This window comes from Bubalus bubalis, chromosome 5 (genome assembly GCF_019923935.1).
Source record: "Bubalus bubalis isolate 160015118507 breed Murrah chromosome 5, NDDB_SH_1, whole genome shotgun sequence".
Taxonomy (NCBI): Eukaryota; Metazoa; Chordata; class Mammalia; order Artiodactyla; family Bovidae; genus Bubalus; species Bubalus bubalis.
The window spans coordinates 129364334-129378945 of record NC_059161.1 but is presented as its reverse complement, the minus strand read 5'-3'; the positions used below and the strand labels follow the sequence as shown (position 1 = coordinate 129378945).

The 14612-nt window shown below is 54.3% G+C and overlaps 1 protein-coding gene across 3 annotated transcripts in view; it reads left to right on the top strand.

The window, feature by feature from the left end:
* The window catches only part of SHANK2 (SH3 and multiple ankyrin repeat domains 2), a 558458-nt gene that overhangs the window by 206631 nt on the left and 337215 nt on the right, over nucleotides 1-14612 (top strand). For all 3 annotated transcript variants that reach the window (XM_044943817.2, XM_044943819.2, XM_044943818.2), the window contains exons 11-12: nucleotides 8712-8778; nucleotides 9187-9357. In XM_044943817.2, the coding sequence (XP_044799752.2) occupies nucleotides 8712-8778; nucleotides 9187-9357 (238 nt within the window). The remainder of the gene's footprint in view (nucleotides 1-8711; nucleotides 8779-9186; nucleotides 9358-14612) is intronic.

Here is a 14612-nt window from a genome sequence, read left to right as displayed (position 1 = left end):
TTAAATCAACGTGAGCCGATTTCATTGCCGTTATATTCGCTTGATCACTGTGGACATCTTTATTACAGCATGGTAGAGGCCAATCTCGGAACATCTGTAATCCCCTAGATCTCAGATTCCCACCAGACAGTGGTCTCATTCATTCTGCCCCATGGGTCGGGGACTGAGGGGCCAAGTAGGAAAAAACACACATACCCCGTGAGTTCATACTTTCCTTCCTGCTGGTCCCAACGGGAGCTGCTCTCTTGCAGGTTTTTTTGTTTTTTCTTCTTTCAAACATTGAAGAACTGTTTGCTTTTTATCGAGATTCCTGGAAGCAGACGGCGCCCTCCACAACCACTGTTGCTTCAAAGAAGAAATTTGCATTTTATTGGCAGATCCATCTGGGACGATGCGCTGGGTCCATAGGAAGGAATCTGTGTGCATGGTAGACTTTGACACCTCTCTTGAGATGCCTTTCAAGTCTGTTTTCCCTTGACAACCATGAATATTTTATGCAGCTGAAGACTGGAAAACCCTGCATCGAGGGTCTCTTCTGCATCAGAGGAGCTGGGGTCGCAGTGGCAGTCCCTCCCCAGATGGAGCCTGGCAGCTTTCTCCCTGCTAAGGCGTTGCCACGGCTGGCAGCTGAAGCTAAAATCAAGGTAGACCAGTTGGATCATTGTCCCACCTCCCGTGTTGACTGTTAAGCTACAGGCTTCTGAACATTGAAGATGGGTTTTTCCCCATAAGTGTGAATGCTCAGCACCAACCTTGGGGCTCAGCACGTCCCTTGTGAGGGGGGCCGTCCTGCTGCTGGTCCTCAGCCTCCCTGGGTGATAACTCACAGATGCCAGGGCTCTGGTTCCAAGCAGCTTTAACCTGCCAGCACGGTGTGCAGCACCTAGGAGTGTAGACTCTGGAGCCCTGAAGCAGATCCTGAATGCTGTGTGACCTTGGGGACTTCCACCGGGTCTCCGGTGCAAAAGGACAAACCAGACCATCCCGTGGGACCAGGGAATGTGCCCATGCTGTGGTCACTGGGCAGGAGTTGTTGTGGTTCAGTCACTAAGTCATGTCTGACTCTTTGTGACCACATGGACTGCTGCACACTGGGCTCCTCTGTCCTCCAATATCTCCCGGACTTTGCTCAAACTCATGTCCATTGAGTCAGTGATGCCGTCAAACCATCTCATCCTCTGTCGCCCCTTTTTCTCCTGCCTTCAATCTTTCCCAGCATCAGGGTCTTTTCCAATGAGCTGGCTCTTCGCATCAGGTGGCCAAAGTATTGGATGGAGCTTCAGTTTCAACATCAGTCCTTCCAGTGAATATTCAGGGTTGATTTCCTTCAGGATTGACAGGTTTGATCTCCTTAATGTCCCAGGGACTCTCAAGACGACAGTGCAGAGTGTAATTTTAGGAGATTGTGGAACACACAGCGCCATGCAGCCCCTCCCACAGAGAGGAGGAGTGTATTTCCCCTCACGCCTAGACTCTGGTTTTGCGCTTTGACCGGTAGAACATTCTGGAAGCCATGCTGCAGACTGATGTTCCAGAGCCTGCCCTCTGGAGGCTTCACAGCTTTAGATTTTGCCCATACAGAACACTGTCCTGAGGCCCCCGTGGAAGGGAGCCAGTCAGCTCTGCTGAGGCTGGGTGGGCTGGTGGAAGCAAACACGTGAGCCAAGGTCAAGGCCAAGGCACCCACCTGCCGGCCCACCTGGACACCCACTTAAGGCACAGGGAGCCCACACTGGGGGTCCTTGGAGCCCTGCACCACTTTGCTTCCCGGAGGCTTCTTAGCCAGGGGGATCCTTCATTGTGGCGAAGGCAGGTTGAATTCCCTTTTATTCCTAGTCTGTTAAGTTTTTTCATTAATTAAGTTTCATCAAATGATTTTGATAAATTGATAACAGTTGCTGCAGCTATCAAGATGATCCTGTAGAAGGACTTCCCTGATGATCCGGTGGCTAAGATTCCGTGCTCCCAGTGCAGGGGGCCTGGGTTCAATCCCGGGTCAGGGAACTAGATGCCGCATGCTGCAACCAAGACCCAGTGCAGCTGGATTAATTAATTAATTTATTAATTAAATAAAGAATTTAAAAAACAGAAATAAATGCTTTTTAAAATGATGACCCTGTAGATTTCCCCTTTTCTTTTAGTGCGGTGGAGTCCACTGATGGCTCCTTTATTCTGTAAGACGCCTGCACAGTGGCGTGGTCCTCTTCTTTGAACAGATTCCTGCCGGGGTCCAGCCCCGGCTGATCCAGGGTCTTCGAAGGAGAGACGGCTAGGCGGCCTATTCAAATGTTAATTAGATATAATAAAGAGGAATAGAATGAGGATAGCTCAGTAGGAAAATTCAGTGGAGAAAAGAAGCTGAGTGGCTTGGTTTACGCGGAAAATCAATATAACCCGTGACACCAGGTTAGCTCTGACCACGGAGGCCGCAGGCGCCCTCTCGAATAGCGGAAGGTGCCCCACCTTAGACACCTTCTCGAGTGGGTCTTAGAAGCCCAGGCAAATAAATGGTCGCAGAGGACATCCACGCTCCAGATGGACACTCAGCTAGAAGTTAAAGGGAAGAATGACATGGGGAGACCAAGCGTTGGTGAGCAAGGCCCATAGCTTTATTTTCAACAGGGGCTTTTATACCCTAAGTTACACATAGAGGACAATAGGGGATGCAAAATCAGCAGTCTTTGATGCTTATCAAAAACCAGGGTTTCTTTCCTGCAGATTTATCGTATACAAATGGTTTAGGTGATTTACATCATCTTCTGGCCAGAGGCCTATTAACATTTTATGACTCTTGACAAGGACTTATCAACAAAGACTTATTTTCTCTAAGAGTAATTATTTTAAGGTTTGGCGCCATCCTCCGAAGATAAGATTACGTTCCTATAGGGTGGATGTGTAATGGGTTTACAAAGGAAAGAATTTACTACCTTAAGGGTCTAAAGTTACTAACACCAAGGCCACTACTTATTTTTTCTACATACCAACTATATTAATTAATGCACATTCAAGGATACAATTCAGGGGATGTGAAAACTTGGCAACAAACATTGGCTCATCAATGAAATCTTTTACTAGTTTTATTCTGACAGCTTCTAATTCTCTGAGAGGCTCTAAGCTATTTGAATATCTTAAGCTTCCCGTGCCTCTGGAGGCTGGGAGACTGTAAACAATCGTATGCATAGCTGTAGGTGTCCGGGTAAACTTGTCAGGCGAGTTAGAGAGCCATCTGAGGGGTTTGGATTTAAACACTCCTAATTGCCCAGGAACTTTATTAATTGGAGCTGTAAGTTAACTCTTTGACAGAGAGAGTGAGATGGTGGTGGGGGACAGCCCCCAGTAAAGTCAGAGGTGAGAGCACAAAGCAATAAAGTAGGCAGACTCTGGTTTTTTGGGGGGTAGATGCTCGAGAATATCCGGGGGCACTCCCGAGGCTCGATCCCGCCTTTGCGTATGCCGAGCCCCCTTCCTCATGACCTTTGTCACGAGTGGAATGTCTCTCGCCGGCTCCCGGCAGATTCCTGCATTGATTTATGGGCTTCCCCGGTGGCTCAGTTGGCAAAGAATCCACCTGCAATGCAGGAGACCCCAGTTTAATTCCTGTGTCGGGAAGATCCACTGGAGAAGGGATAAGCTACCCACTCCAGTATTCTTTTGGGCTTCCCCGGTGGCTCAGCTGGTAAAGAATCCACCTGCAATGCAGAGACCTGGGTTCAATCCCTGAGTTTGGAAGATCCCCTGGAGAAGGGAAAGGCTACCCACTCCAGTATCCTGGCTTGGAGAATTCCATGGACCGTATAGTCCATGGGGTTACAAAGAGTCGGACACGACTGAGTGACTTTCATTCATTCACTGCATTGATTTGCTGTTGTTTGGTCAGGATGCCAACCTCTGCAGGGAGAGGACTCCCACTCCTGTGGACCCCTGTGACTGGGGTCGTGTTGTCCTCATCCATGGGGTTGGAGAGTTCTCCCTCTTCATTCCCTGGAGGAATTTGGGTGAGACGGGTGTTAGTTCCTGCTTATGTGTTTGGGAGACTTCATCTGAGAAGCCCCGCCAGGCCTGGGTTTTCTTTGTGGAGTGTCAGGCTCTGTTGTGTGCCATTTATCAGTATGAACGGTTTTAATCCTCCAGGAGTCACAGAAGGGCTAGGCTTTCAATGATCCCCAGTTACAGAGGAGGTGGTGTGCCTTGTCTGTGGTCTCCATTCTGGAGGGGTCCACCACGGGGAGGCTGTGGCCATGACCACGGCACCATGCTGCCCATGTGAAGGCTGACCACTGCCTAGGGTGTACCCTTCATTCCTGGGCTAGGGGATGAGGAGGCTGTTTCATCCCCAGCCTTGAGGGTCCAGCAAAGGTGAGGCCTCGCCTGGGCAGGTCTCCCAGGAGTGCTCAGGGTCCCCCTTTAGCCTGGAGAGGCTGTTGGGTCACCAGCATGGTGCTGCCTGTGTGGCAGCCTTGGTGGTGCCCTGGCTGCTTCCTCTGGCTTGGGACCCAGCCTGAAGCCCCTGGAGACAGACCTTCTGGTGGTACTGATGCCGCTTGCCTCCACTGCCCACCAGGCGCTCCCTCCAGGCAGCCCATCAAGGTTGGCATGGGGTCCCTGAGCCCCCAGGTAACACATCAGTTTGCAAAGGCTCCTGGCCCCCTGGGATTTTCCGAGGCCTCAGGGCTGTGGTCTGGAATCTGCACAATTGCCCACTGCCTGTCGGGCTCCGAGCTTCAGCCTAGAGATGATGGACACCCCCTTGGAGTTGGTCCGGTGGAGTTTGTGACCTCTCACCCCTAAGCCTGGGACCCACTTCCTCCCCACATGCTTGCAGATGCTCAGAATTCTGACACCTTTCCAGGCTCCTGGGTCTCTGGGTGTTGGCCACTTCCCGATTTGCCATAGGAGTCCGGAGCAGGGGACGTGGTCATCTGGAAGGAAGACCAAAGAAGGGGGCGGCCCGAGACCACAGTTTCCGTCACTGTTGCACAGAGCTGTTTTCCAGTTTTGGCGAGGACGTGCCACGCTCTCAGAGCGCCTATAAATAGCTCTCTGTGTCGGGAGGCACATTTGGTTTTGGCGAGAGGCGGCGGCTTCATTCGGGATGGGGGCGTGGGTTTCCTCCACATCCTGGCTGCGGAGCCCAGGTGATGGCGGTTTCGCCAGTGATGAGAACAAAAGCAGCTTCTCCTTCAGCCTGGTTCCAGCTGCAGTGGGGTTACAGCAGCACCCCACTCAGAGTACACACACACACACACGTGTGCACGCACGCACACACACACACGCGCGTGTGCACACACACACACACGCACAGATGCATTATGGGGCCAAGGAGTCCAAGATCTGAGGTTGTAGTGAACTGAAGGTCCAGCATTCCCACTGATGTAAGTTCGGATCCAAAAGCCAGCAGGCTCAGAACCCAAGAAAAGCTGATGTTGCTCTGAGACTGAAGGCTGGAAAAGACAGATGTCCCAACTCACAGGTGGGCAGAAGTCTCCTCTTCCTTGACTTTTCTGTTCTAGGCATGTCGTCAACTGATTAGATGAGGCCCACCCACGCTGGGAGGGCAATCTGCTTTACTCAGAAACGCCCAGGGTAACTTTTGGCCAAATGTCTAGGCCGTCTGTGGCCCAGTCAAGTTGACATGAAGAATTAACCATTATTCCTGCTTTCAGATCCCCCGGGTACAAATCCCCAGAAGCAGAGCTGCTGGATCATGTCTATGTAGGATTTTTTTTTGAGGAAATTCAACACTGTTTTCCACAGCAGCTGTACCATTTTACATCCCCACCCTCGATACACAAACCTTCCAATTTCTCCACATCCTTGCCAACACTTGTTATTTTCTGTCTTTTGATAGTAGCCATCCTGATGGGTGGGAGGGAGTTTTACCTTTGAGAGTTTGGCTGGAAGACAGGGAGTGATGCTTTTTTTCTTTTTAACTGTGCTGTGCAGCTTGCAGGATCCTGGTTTCCTGACCAGGGATTGAACCCAGGTCTCTGCAAGGAAAGCGTGGAGTCCTGCCCACTGGACCACCAGGGAATTCCAACAAGGAATGGCTCTGACCAGTTGTCCCCTAGGTGACATTGGGTCACATGTCATGGGTCACCCTGTGGACCCTTCCTTTTGGGATCATGTCACAAATGGTAGCAGACTAGGTCGCTGGCTTCACAGGGCCTCTGAGGGCCTCCTGCTTAGGTTCCTACCCTCTGTCCCTGCTGTGTTTCTTTCTTTTTTTCTATGTGGACCATTTTTAAACTCTTTATTGAATTTGTTACAATTTTGTTTCTGTCTTACGTTTTGGATTTTTTTGTCTGAGAGGCATGTGGGATCTTAGCTGCCCAACCAGGGGTCACACCCATGTCCCCCACATTAGAAGGTGAAGTCTCAACCACTGGACCACCAGGGAAGTCCCCCTGCTCTGTTTTAAGGATCCACCGTATGAAGCCTGCATCCCAGATGGACGGTCACCCTCAGGAGGCTGGTGAAGTTCCGTTCACCAGGTGCTTCTAAACCTGCTTCTGTGTCTGCAGAACCTGTGTGTGTGTGTGTGTGTGAGAGAGAGAGAGAGAGAGAGAGAGAGAGTTGCTCACTCGTGTCCAACTCTTTGCAACCCCATGGACTGTAGCCCACCAGACTCCTCTGTCCATGGGATTCTCCAGGCCAGAATACTGGAGTGGGTTGCCATTCCCTTCTCCAGGGGATCTTCCTGACCCAGGGGTCGAACTCTGGTCTCCCACATTTCAGGCAGATTCTTTACCATCTGAGCCCCCAGGGAGGCCTCACAGGGCCTGTCGCTGAAATGGCCTTTGCTGTCCACCCCTAGGACCCTCGCCTCATGCAGACAGGGGCTGCCGTGGCTCCCCTGACGTTAGCAGACCGGGGAGGAGGCTGAATTTGTCTCCAGGCTGTTCCAGCCAGTGGCATCCTTGCAGGACACCAAGCATTAGGTGATGCCCAAGAGTCGAAGTCAGTGTCACTTCCAAAGACACCACAGCCCCCTGGCCCCCACAGGAAGCCGCGTCAAGCAGGTTTCTCCAGGGAAGCAGCACTAGCAGGATGCAGACACGTATGTTTAAGAAATTTCTTGCAGGAATTTGGCTCCCAAGACTGTGGGGGCTGGCAAGTCTGCAGTCGGAAGGGCAGGCTGGGAACTCAGGCAGGAACTGGTGGTGCAGCCTCGAGGCGGAATTTCTCCTCCAGCAAATCTCAGCTTTTGCTCTGAAGGCCTCCAAAGGATCGGGGAAGGCCCACCCACATTATCGCTGCCAGTAGACTGACGGTTGACGTGTGTGTCTGCAGGCTGGCGTCTGAACACCCGGCTCATTTGAGGGTGGAGATGGCTGCCCCCCTGTGCCCAGGGCACCCCACTGGGGCACGGAGAGCCCTGCCCACGTGAGCTCTGTATCAGGTCTCCCCGGGGCCACCCCCAGGGCCTTTGTCTTTGCCTGCCTGGCTGCCTCAGTGCATCACGGACCACGTGGCTTCTTCGCGCTAGTCACTGTCTGCGTGGCTTGAGCTGGACCCTTGCGTGTAGTGCTGGTTTATGCTGTGCATAGGTGGAGTTTTTTCTGCTTCACTGAAACTCAGTGAAGAGCTGTGAGTGCTTTTTGAGATTCCCCATCCCTCTAGCTATGGGGACCAATCAGAGGAATGGATGCCTCCCCCTGCCCCCCACCTCCAGGGAGCATTCTGGGACCGGTCAGGACTGGTGGGCATGCGGCACGCCGTCCGGGGGGTTTCCAGGCTCAGTGCCTTGACCCGCCCCCTCCGTGGCCTCCTGGGCAGAGGACTGTCTCACGTAGATTCTCGCGGAATGATGGCCTCGTGGTGGAAGAATGGCCAGGGCCCCGGAGAAGGGGACCAAGCGGGAGGAGCTGCCTCTGGAGGGGCTGCTGGGTGTGGTGGCTGCTGTTCCAGTAACTCCGACCGTGCAGCGTGCAGGCCTTGGGCCAGGCTGCCTGAAAGCAGACAAAGACAAGCACTGTAGCTCCACTTTGTTGTGGGGTCGAAACAAACTCATAGAAAAAGAGGTCAGATTTTTTGTGGTTCCTGGGGTAGGGTGGGGGCTGGGGAAATGGGTGAAGACGGTCCGGATTTGGACTTCCAGTTACAAGGCAAACTAGCCCAGAGGACGTCACGTTCAGCCATGTGGTTCACTTGAAAGTTGGTAAGAGTAGATCCTTCAAGTTCTCATCACAAGGGGAAAAGAGTTTGTTTGTTGGTTTGTTTTTTAAAGAAAATCTTCAGGATAAATTGTTCACATGTGAAGAAAGGTCACTTATTTGGCTGCGCTGTGTCTGAGTTGCAGCACGCGGGTTCTTTGACCTTCCTTGCGACACGAAAGATCCTTTCTAGTTGCAGCAAGTGGGATCTAGTTCCCCGACCAGGGACTGAGCCCCATCCCCCTGCACTGGGAGCGCAGAGTCTCAGCCACTGGACCACCAGGGAAATCCTAGGGAAGAAACTGCGTAGCCTTATGAGGTGATGGACATTAACTAAACTCACCGTGGTCATCGTTTCACAAAATAATATCCAAGTCAGGTCATCAGGCTGCACACCTTCAGCTTAGTGCTGTGTGTTGACTATCTCAGGAAACCCGGAAGGGGGGAATATCTCTTATTTTTGCAAAAGAAGCTCTGACTGGACTTTCGCTCGTAGGCCGTCGGGATGCGTAGCGTGCCCTGCACTTGGTGCCTTAACGTGATTTCCTCTTTCGGCAGGTGGCGATCATCGCCGGCAACTTCGAGCTGGCCGAGTACATCAAGAACCACAAGGAGACCGACATTGGTGAGTAGGCTGGCTGGCTGCCAGTGAACCACGCAGGGGCCCTGGTTGGTCACCTCGCCGGATTGGTTCGGAGTCTGCTTTTAGCCACACTTAACGGAAACAGAGTCCGAGCATCTTCTCCACCTCTGTTGCTGCATCTTCTTGACGCGTGGCGGGGTCGGGGCACGGAACCCCTTAGATGTCAGGCGAGGGCGCCGGCGATGGCTTCAGGGCCTTGACGTCCAACCGGAGAACCAGATTACCTTGCGACCGATTGAGATGGGTTTCGGGAGGATTCTGTAACACACACGATTCCATTTAAAGTCGGAGATGGCGATGAAACGGGGCAGGAAGAGCCAGGGGTGTCCCCCTCCCCCTCCCGCCTCTGCGTCCCTGGCTCTGCCTACTGATGACTGCTCCCCTTTTCAGTACCCCTCGTGCCAACCAGGAGGACTGTCCCTGCGGCTCCTCCTCTGTCCCGTCGCCCTGCCGGCGGCTGGGCCCAGTCTTGCATCTTGGAAGAGCCCTCTGGCCTGTTCCCTCCGGCCCCGGGCTTACACCGGACGTGCAGCGGGGAGCAGGCCCACTGGACCAGCAGCGGTGAGATTTCCAGATGGCGCCATCCCATCCAGGGGGTGGGCAGCGAGACTCCAGGGTGCCTGGAGAAGTTGCTGGGTGGCCTCTGTGTCTTGTTGCCTGGATCGCTCCCCCCGTACTGGGCACTGGGGGGTGAGCGATCCCATGCGCCTGGCTGTCTGGTCTTTTCCGTGTTGAATGTCTGGCGGGCGCCCAGCTGCCTCAAGAATCGCACAAGGATGCGGAGCAGGGTGCCTTGCTTGCCTCATCCGGTCCCCTGTGCCGAGCATCGGGGCCTCCTGTGCCCAATGTTGATGCGAGTCCTCCCGCGAGCCGGGGCCAGACCTCCTAATTGCTCTGAGATCCAGGCGTCCTGCAGGGCCGCGTCAGCGTCTCCCTAAGCACACTATGCAGATGGATGAGTTCATGTCTGCAAAGCACTCTAGAGGATGAACTGAGCCCTCCCAACTCTTCTCCTCCCACCACCTGCTGATACAAGAGAGCAGTACAAAAATACCGGTTGCCGTGAAGGGAACTGGGACTCTTGTCGAGCGGGCAGACTGCCAGGAGGAGATGGGCAGGCCCCACCCAGGACCCTGGGGTGGTCAGTGGTCCCCACTGGGATCCAGGATCTCTGAGTTCATGTGATGTTGACACGCTTGGGGCTACCATCCTGATTTCCCCTGAGCCAGGGGAGGCGTGAAGGGACCTCCTTTCCCCGGCTGGCTGTCGGGACAGAGACAGGAGAAACTAGAGACTCTGCCTGCCGACCCCCAGCCCGGCCCTACACATTCACTCCCCTCCTCGCCCCAGCCACAAACTCAAAAAGTGCCGATTTTAAAACCCAGATCGAGGAGGTTTCTGGCTTGTCTCTCCTGTTCCTTATCTGGGATGTAAACGCCTCTCTACAAACATATTTTCTTATTATAAGAAGAATACCTGTTTGTTGGGTGAACACATGTTAATTACCACTCACCCACTCCATTCAATGATTTCTTTAAACTGTGAGGGCTTGCCCTGTCAAGAGATGGGACGGTCACGGCAGGCGCGTGTGACGTCCGTGGCTCCGGCTGCGGGGAGTGAGGTTGGAGGCCTTCCTGCTGCACCTGTGTAGACTGGGGCTCCAGGAGAATGTGGGGTGGCGTTTACGATCAGCCCATGCTCTCTGTTACCTGCGCCGGGGCCTTTCCCCAGTGTGTCCTAAAGGGAAATGTTAGTACAGGAAATCTGTGCTCCCACGCCGGGTCCTTTGAGCGTCTCCAAGGGAGGGGGGCGCGGAAAAAGCCTTCTTCTTTCCTCTGCGTCGTCTGACTCAGCATCTCTGACTGGGAACCAGCAAACTGTGCCGCTTAAGTGGGTTCTGTCGAAGGCCTTGCAGAGAGGCTGCAGGTCCTTCACGGGCGCAGACGTCACTCGGGGCGTTCGTTCTCGGCCTCGCAGTAAATCCATGCTGAGGTCTCAGTTCAGCATCCCATGAACTGAACCTCTAGATTTGCACTCGTTGTTTGCCCTGCACCCCGTGGCCACCCAGCTTTCCATCTGCCCTTGTTACTGGCGGGGCCGGATGCTGGGTGTGTGGCGGGGAGCATCTGGCCCTGTCCTGTGCCCCGAGTGGGTCTCGCTGAGTCCTCTGCGGGGGTCTGTAGCCCCTGCCTCAGAGAGCCGTCCTGTTTCTGGGTGGATGAGTAACCCCAGGCAGACATCCAACCCTTGCCGAACCTGCATGCCCAGCATCTCACGTTCCGTCGCTCCTCCAAGGACGTGTCGCTATCTGTGTGACCGAGGGCGGATTTGATGTAGGATACATGGCATTTGGGTTGGGTTTGCCCAGAAGCAGACCTTGGGGCAAGGATGTGAGGGGTGGTTTGCCATGGAGGGGGTGCCAGACATCAGCGGCGGGAGCACAGTCAGTCCGGGCGGACAGAAGGCCGACCCGGGGCCTTAGTGAGCAGGTGCTGCAGGCAGCTGAGGCCGGGTGTTGTCGGGACCCCGGGGGGTCGTCTTGTCTCACCCTAGGGTGAGGCAACCTGTGTGTGTACCCACCGCCTCAAGTTTCTGTTGGTTCAGGCTTGCTCTGTGCCAGAGAGGACCCTCCTCTGGGCGGTGCAGTGCCTGTGGTCACGCTGAGTGCCAGGGGGTGCGGGCAGGGTCCAGGGCATCTCCTAGGCAGGACTCCCCCAGAACCACGTCCCAGAGTGATGGGCTGAGCCAGGCTTTGAAGCCAGGCCCATCTGACTCTGGGCGGCTCTGGGCTCTTCACCTCCAGGCTCCCGATCTCCCTGTGCACCCAGAGAAACGGGGCTGCACTCGAGAGCTTCAGGCAGCAGCACAGGCTGGGGCAGGGAGCTTGGGGGTCTTCACACAGGCTGCTGTTGGAACCAGGGCTGGACGAGTGGGTGGAGGGGAGGAGAGTGGGGAGGAGGGTTCTTGGGTCCAGACCACTGACAGCAGCATCACCCTGCAGGGAGCTCTCTGCTCCCCTGGTCCCGGTTCAGGGCTCTGTGGTCTCCAGAGCGGAGTATCTGCCCACTGAACTCTGCTCCCCAGACGGGCTGAGAGGGCAGGGGTGGGCGGAGGAGGAGGGCCCTTGGGAGACGGCTTGAGGCTGGGCCTGGGGGCTGCAGAGGGGTCGTCAGAATCAGTAGGATTAGGACTGGGGTACAGACACTGCGGGGGCTTCCAGGTGGCTCAGCGGTAAGGAACCCACCTGCCAACACAGGAGACCTGGGTTCAGTCCCTGGGTCGGGATCCCTTGGAGAAGGGCCTGGCAACCCACTCCAGTATTCTTGCCTAGGAAATTCCATGGACAGAGGAGCCTGGCGGGCTACAGTTCATGAGGTTGCAAAAGAGCTGGACACAACTGAGTGACTAAGCACACACAAATACATACACACACACACACACACACACACAGGATCCAGGGATGCCATCAGCCCACCAGAGGTCACTCACAGTGCTGTCTGGCCGTCCCTCTGGACTGTTCCCTGCCTGAGACAAGATCCGGGGCTGCCATCAGCCCACCGGAGGTCACTCACAGTGCTGTCTGGCCGTCCCTCTGGACTGTTCCCTGCCTGGTGCACAGCTGTTGTTTAATCAGTCAGTCGTGCCCGACTCTTTGCAACCCCATGGACTGTAGCCTGCCAGGCTCCTCTGTCCTTGGGACTTCTTAGGCAAGAATACTAATGTGGCTTGCCACTTCCTCCTCCTGGGGATCTTCCCGATCCAGCCATGGAACCTGTGTGTCCTGCAAGCCTCCTGCATCGCAGGCCAGTTCTTCAGCACTGAGCCGCCAGGGAAGCCTCGTGCACAGTGGGGCCTTGGTAAATGTCAGCTGAGTGGGTGACCCTCCCTCTGCCAGTGTGGCCACTCCACCTTCAGCCCCGCTCTGTCTTCTCAACGTAAAATCCTGGCCTCGAGGCACCTGGAGTTGGAGTCGAGGAGCCGAGTCCCGTGGGCACGTCAGTGCTGGGTTTGGGTGCATTTGCCAGAGTGTAATTAATGCCCTGATCCCCGTGAGTGTGGTCTGAGTGAGGAACACGGGGCAAGTGGGTCGTGTGGGGGCCATGTTTCCACCCACAGCAGGTCACTCTGGGGCCGTGTGAGATTGGGGGTCTCCGGTGGGTCGTGTGTGAAGGTCTGTGGCTACGTGGCTTTCCCATTCCAGCTTCTGTGAGGGTCTTGGCTCCGGGACCCCACCTCCTGCGTGACCTGTGGGGGTGCTGTCTGTCTGTCTCCGTCGGGGTGACCTTTCGTCTGCCCCAGACTCTCAGGTGTTGGGCGTCTGGTGTGATTGTGTGGGGAGCTCCAGGGGCCATTTGCCACAGCCTTGGAAATCATGGTAGGGGTGCTGGGGAGGGGTGGGCGGGGGCCTCCTTTCTACTTTATGATCTTCAGCAAATTTTGACTTCTGAGCTACACCATGGTGTAGACAGGTACAGGGGAGCGGGGCCTCAGGTCCTGCATCTGAGGCTTTGGGCTCTTTACTGTGCCAGAACGAGCCCATGGTGCTTGCTGCCAGGGTTGTCAGACATTTAGTGGGGCTCAGCGGGGGCTGGGGCAGTGTTTCGGGGGACCCAGCTCCACGTGTCAGGATCCTGAACTCAGAAGAGATGAAGGTAAGACTCAGCATTGCCTCCGTGGTGTTGGGTTGCATTTTTGAAGATAAAGCATGGCAGAAGGATCCCCGGATTCCAAGCTGGGTATGGGGTTGATTTTGACTCTTCAGAATGAGTCCATTAAAATGTTGCTGACTTTCTGCCTATAGCCCAGTGAGATGCCTTCCTGAAAAAGTCCCTTAAACAGCTCAAGTATTCCCCCCACTTCAAGCCACGGAGCCTCTGTTTTCTAGACACAAAAGTGCCCTGCCGAGAAATTGGGGTCCTTCAGAGGCTCTGATGTGGCGTTGGGGGGAGGACATTAAACCTGTTGGGTCACAGCGAGCTGATGAATGGGCCTCCGAGGTCTGAGGGATCCGGAAGTGGATCGGGCTCGCCGAGTGGCTGCCACCCTATCCCTTTAAAAGAGAGATTGCCTCTTGTCGTGAAGCGTTCTGTTCACAGCCCGGCCAGCGTGCAGGTTTCTGCTCACCGGTGCTGTGCTTCCATTTTTTTCTTTCTTTCTTTTTTTTTTTTTTTTTTAAAAAAAAAACCAACTCCCTCCCTCTTTTAAAAAATTAATTGTGACCTCCATTGGGTGGTTTTATTTGCCCACTCGGAGAAAGTGATGGTTTAAAAGCGACCGTGAACACCAAAGTTAATCCTGCTTGTTGTGATCCACAGCTGAGCTGCGGCTGAGTCCATGAGCCCAGCAGGTCTTAAAAGCTTTTGCCATCGAGCGTTTGTGATGGCTCCTGTAGGATGGAGGTCCCCGAAAGCAAGGCTGTCGGGGAGCTGGGGAGCTCGAGTCCGAAATAGTCATGCAAAGATTAAGCGTGTTGCAAGCTGATAAGCTTTGGACTGAGATAACCTATTTTTTTTTTTACCACCTTTGTTATTTTTGTTTTTGCCTGGCTCTATGGGGACATGCACGGTCAGATGGACTAAATGCCATGGGTTGTTCTTCTTCAGCGGAACAAGGTTTGTTTTCCTATATCTTGTCCTTCCGCAGCTACGGGGGAGAGAAGTGAGAGGTTCTGGTTTTTTTTTAAATGAAGCCCATTGAGCTGATGTGTGAGTTTGGGTGTCTGATGAGCCGCCCGAGGATCGCTTGGATACTGTTGCTAGGTTTCGAGACCGAGTGTCTATGTAATTACGCTTTAGATATGTATAGACGATGAAGAG